The sequence below is a fragment of the Egretta garzetta genome, unplaced genomic scaffold, assembly GCF_000687185.1.
Source record: "Egretta garzetta isolate BGI_Z169 unplaced genomic scaffold, ASM68718v1 scaffold448, whole genome shotgun sequence".
Classification (NCBI taxonomy): Eukaryota; Metazoa; Chordata; class Aves; order Pelecaniformes; family Ardeidae; genus Egretta; species Egretta garzetta.
Window position 1 is genome coordinate 2,745,526 of NW_009260497.1, and position 3,931 is coordinate 2,749,456.

The 3,931-nt window shown below is 66.2% G+C and overlaps 1 protein-coding gene across 1 annotated transcript in view; it reads right to left on the reverse strand.

Annotated features, from left to right (window-relative positions):
* AGXT (alanine--glyoxylate and serine--pyruvate aminotransferase) overlaps positions 1-2,589 on the reverse strand; it is a 3,464-nt gene extending 875 nt beyond the window's left edge. Inside the window, 8 exon segments of the mRNA XM_035900048.1 lie at positions 75-179; positions 451-546; positions 820-904; positions 1,226-1,296; positions 1,525-1,625; positions 1,703-1,767; positions 2,108-2,300; positions 2,425-2,589. Coding sequence (XP_035755941.1) covers positions 75-179; positions 451-546; positions 820-904; positions 1,226-1,296; positions 1,525-1,625; positions 1,703-1,767; positions 2,108-2,300; positions 2,425-2,589 — 881 coding nt within the window.
* Positions 2,590-3,931: the final 1,342 nt, after the last annotated feature.

Consider the following 3,931-nt stretch of genomic DNA (forward strand, 5'->3'; position numbering starts at 1 on the left):
GCTCTCCAGCCCCTGGGGGCGGGGGGGAGGGAGAAGGTCCTGGCCCCCCCCGCCCCCCCGAGCCCCACCAGCACTGCTGGTGCCCCCCTGCCTGCCTGGCGTCGCTCACCAGCTCCGCCAGCATGGCCAAGCCTTCCCGCAGGCTGAAGAAGCTGTTGATGGGCGCCGTGTGGTGGTACCTGCAAAAGTCGAGGGGCACCCGGATGGGTTCAGCCCGGCCAGCAGCAGAGCAGTGCTCCAGCGTGCGGTGAGGGGGACAGAGGCTTGGGCATCCTCCCTCCTCTTCACCCAGCGCAGGGGGGATGCCGATACCCCAGGTCCGCTTTGCGACCAGCGGATGGGGGGATGGGGACAGGGCCTGCATCCCGCAGGGCAGGCAGCCGCCGCGCCGGGGCAAAGGCTGTGAGTGGGAAGGCTGTGGCCATCTGTCCTGGGACAGCCTGCCCTCACCTTCGTGGCTCCCCATCGCAGCCCCAGTAGTTTGCCAGCCAGCCCATGTCCAGGTAGAAGGATGGGGGCTTCGTCTTCCTCTTCAGCATCTTCTCCCTGGTGAAGCAGAGCGCTGGGAAGGAGCCGGACCTTGACCCCACCAGCTCTGGAGTGGGGTCAGTCCTGCAGGAGAGGGCACCCAAAGCAAGCACAGAGGTTGACTCCAGCGCCCATTGCTGCCAGGGCTGAGCCAGGCTCCGACCCCAGGGAGCTGCTGCTGGGTACACTCTGCAGAGCGGGGCTGGAGCGGATGGCTGGCAAAGCAGGGGGTTGACGGCCTCCCCCCAGCCCCATCGCCTTTCCCCCCAGTGGGATGGGGCTATCCTTTACCTGGCTCGCTCGCTGAACGAGATGGGGGCACTGCCGGGGGGGGCGTTCAGGACTTTCTGAGACCCCGAGTATAGGACGTCAATCTCTGCCCAAGAGGGGAGGCAGCTCCTTAGGGACCAGGGGCTCCCAGCGGGGACACGCTGAGCCCCCCCAGCCCAGCTGCAGGTAGTGGGTGGGCAGCACAGGCTGGCCTGTGCTGCAGGTCCTCTGTGTGCCTGGGCTGCTCTGGGGGACACCCTGGTGCTGCTGGTGGTCCCCCAAGGAGAACGGGCTCTCTGGCTGCAGCTGGACCAGTGCCGCTAGCCCAAAATGCGAGTGGAAGGGCTGATCCCACTGCCCTCCCTCCCTGGCTCAAGCATGAGCCCCCTTGTCCCCTGGGTGCCCATGATGGCACTGGGGCTCTTACCCTGCTGGTCCATGAAGATGGGGGCTCCCCCAAGGGATGCCACCGCGTCCACGAGCAGCAGGCAGCCATGCCTGTGGGAGGACAGAGGTCAGTCTGGTGTCCCTGCCACCTCCTCCTGCCACCTCCCCCTGCTGCCCTTCTGCCTGCAGCCCCAGCATCCCAGTCCCCCCGAGGCCATGTGTCTCACTGGCACCATCTGAGCCAGAGGAAAGTCTGGGACGTGTAAATCCCCATGCCCAGACCCCCAGCAATGACCTTGGGGTGCCACCAGCCCCTGTGGGTGCCCGCTCTGCACTCACCGATGGCACAGCTCGCCCAGCCCCTCCAGTGGCTGCAGCACCCCTGTGGAGGACTCGCCATGGGTGATGAAGAGCACTGAGGGCTTGTGCCGTGCCAGGGCCTGCAGGAACCAGAGCAGAGGGTGGCTGCCCTGGGGCTGGCTTGTGCCTGCTGCCCCGTGCCGCAGCTGGCACTCACCTCCTCGATGTCCTGTGGAGCAAAGTACTCGCCCGGGGGCTTCAGCAGTTCATGGACATTGGCTCCTGGGAGGGATTCAGGCAGAGGGAGAGTGAGGTTTGGGCATGGCTCCCACTGGGCAGCCGCCGGCTCCGCGAGGGAATCGGTCATACATGAACCAGGAGCGCAGCTGCCCGCCAGGGTCCGGCCTCCCGCAGATTTGCCCAGTGGAAAAGCCATAAACCACCGTAAGTGGAGGGACATCACCCTGGAAAAAACCTGGAGCGCTCTCCGGCCACGGAAGCTGTGTCACTGGCCATTGCCACCAGGATGGGGGCAGCAAGCCAGGGGTCACATTCTGGCATCCCTCCCACAAGCCCGGTCCCCTGAGCCTTGCCAGCGCCACCCAGCCGTTCCCCAACGCACCCAACCTCCTGGCAATGTCGGCGGCGCGCTGTCCCCAGATGCCATTGATGGCCACCAGCGCAGTGTCACTGTGCTCCAGCAGGTTGAGGAGGGCAGCCTCCATGGCACAGTGGCCGGTGCCACTGATGGCCAGGGTCAGCGAGTTCTGCGTCTGAAAGGCATACTGGATGCCTGCCTTGATCTCATCCATCACCTGCGGCACCAGGGAACCAACTGGCACTGCTGCTGCCCCTGCACCCTGGCAGAGCTGCCCTAGCCCTTCGTGGGGCTGCAAGGAGAGGAGGGGAGGGGAGGAAGGCTGTGCCAGGGTGGCTCACCTGCAGCACCTCGGGGTGCATGTGGCCCAGGAGCTGCCGTCCGCCTGCAGCCAGGATGCGGGGGGGCACATTGCTGGGCCCTGGCCCGAGCAGCAGCCTCTCTGGCACAGCCAGGGGCCGGAGTAACCCCTGGGGTGGGGGGACATGGAGCAGGCTGGTGGCCATGCTGCGCCTTGCCATCCCCAAGAGCCGAGCCCAGAGGAGGGGAGCAGCGGAGGCTGCCCGTGCAGCACCCAGCACCCCAGCGCAGTGCATCCTGTGCCAGCAGTGTCCAGCCACCCCGTGGACCCTGACCCCAGGGCTCGGTGCTCCCCCCACTGGCCTGGACTCTGCCCCTGGCCTCCTCCTTGTCCAGTTAATGTGCCACCAGCACTGCCCCTGCTGTCTCAGCCACCTCGTTTTGGGAGCTCCCCCCTTGCTTGTGCTGGGGGTGTCACTGCCCAGGCATGCCAGCATCTGGGCCTGGCAAGCGCCCATGCAGACCCTGTCGCCACAGCCCCCAGGACACCATGATTGATGGTTCCCAACACCATCCCAGGAGGTGGGATCCCTGCTCCTGGGCACGCAGGTCCTGTGCCATGGAATGGTTGTGCTGGGACTGGCCTGGCACAGCCGCCACAGTGACAACGCCCCCAGCAGCACAGGGCTTTGTCAACCAGGTCTGCCTGACCAAGGACCCACCCTGCAGAAGGATGACTGGCTGGGTGACAGCCACCTGGAGGAGGGTGGCCGTCGGGATGGTCTGCACCAGGGCAGAGCCATGGGGTGGGACATGGCCACAGTCCCTGCCACAGTGAGCTCTGCTTGGTGGGCTCAGCCTGGCTCGCAGGCATCACAGCATGTCCTGATGATACCACAGGCCACGCGTGCCTGTTGAATATCCCCTGCCTGTCACCCGCCACGTGTGCCCACAGTCTGTTATATCACGCCCATCCTCTGGCACGTTCCCTGCCATCCATGCCCTGAAACACAAACGAGCTGCCCACTGCCAGCTCCCGGCAGGTCCAGGAGCGGGTCCTTGGCCAGATGAGCTGCTCGGTGAGCAAAGCAGACGATGGTTATGGGGTGGGAAGTCCCCCTGGGCAGAGCTGACACCGGTGGCTGGTGCCGAGGGCATTGGGGCCAGGTGTGTAGAGCCGGCGCGGCGCCAGGCGACAGCACTTCTGCCCGGGCAGCCGGATGCTCGTCTCCAAGAGGAGCCGGGAGCCGGTGTGGCTGACACCGCAGGGATGATGGAAACCAGAGTTAGCCTGGGGACCGCTGCCCGGTCACCATCCACCAGAGTGAGGACCAGAAGTCCTGATGTCCTGAGAGGTCTTGAGCCAGCCCCTTATCCTGTGCCCCCGCCGGGTGCTGCTCCAGCGGAGGGGACTCCCTGCCGCCGGGATCGCTGCCGGATGCTCCGCAGCATCGCTGGAACCTCAGTCCCTAAAACACCACGGAGGAGACCCGCTGGGGACCCACGGGCACTGCTGCTGGGGGGGGAGGGCTCTGCCCGCCCTCCAGC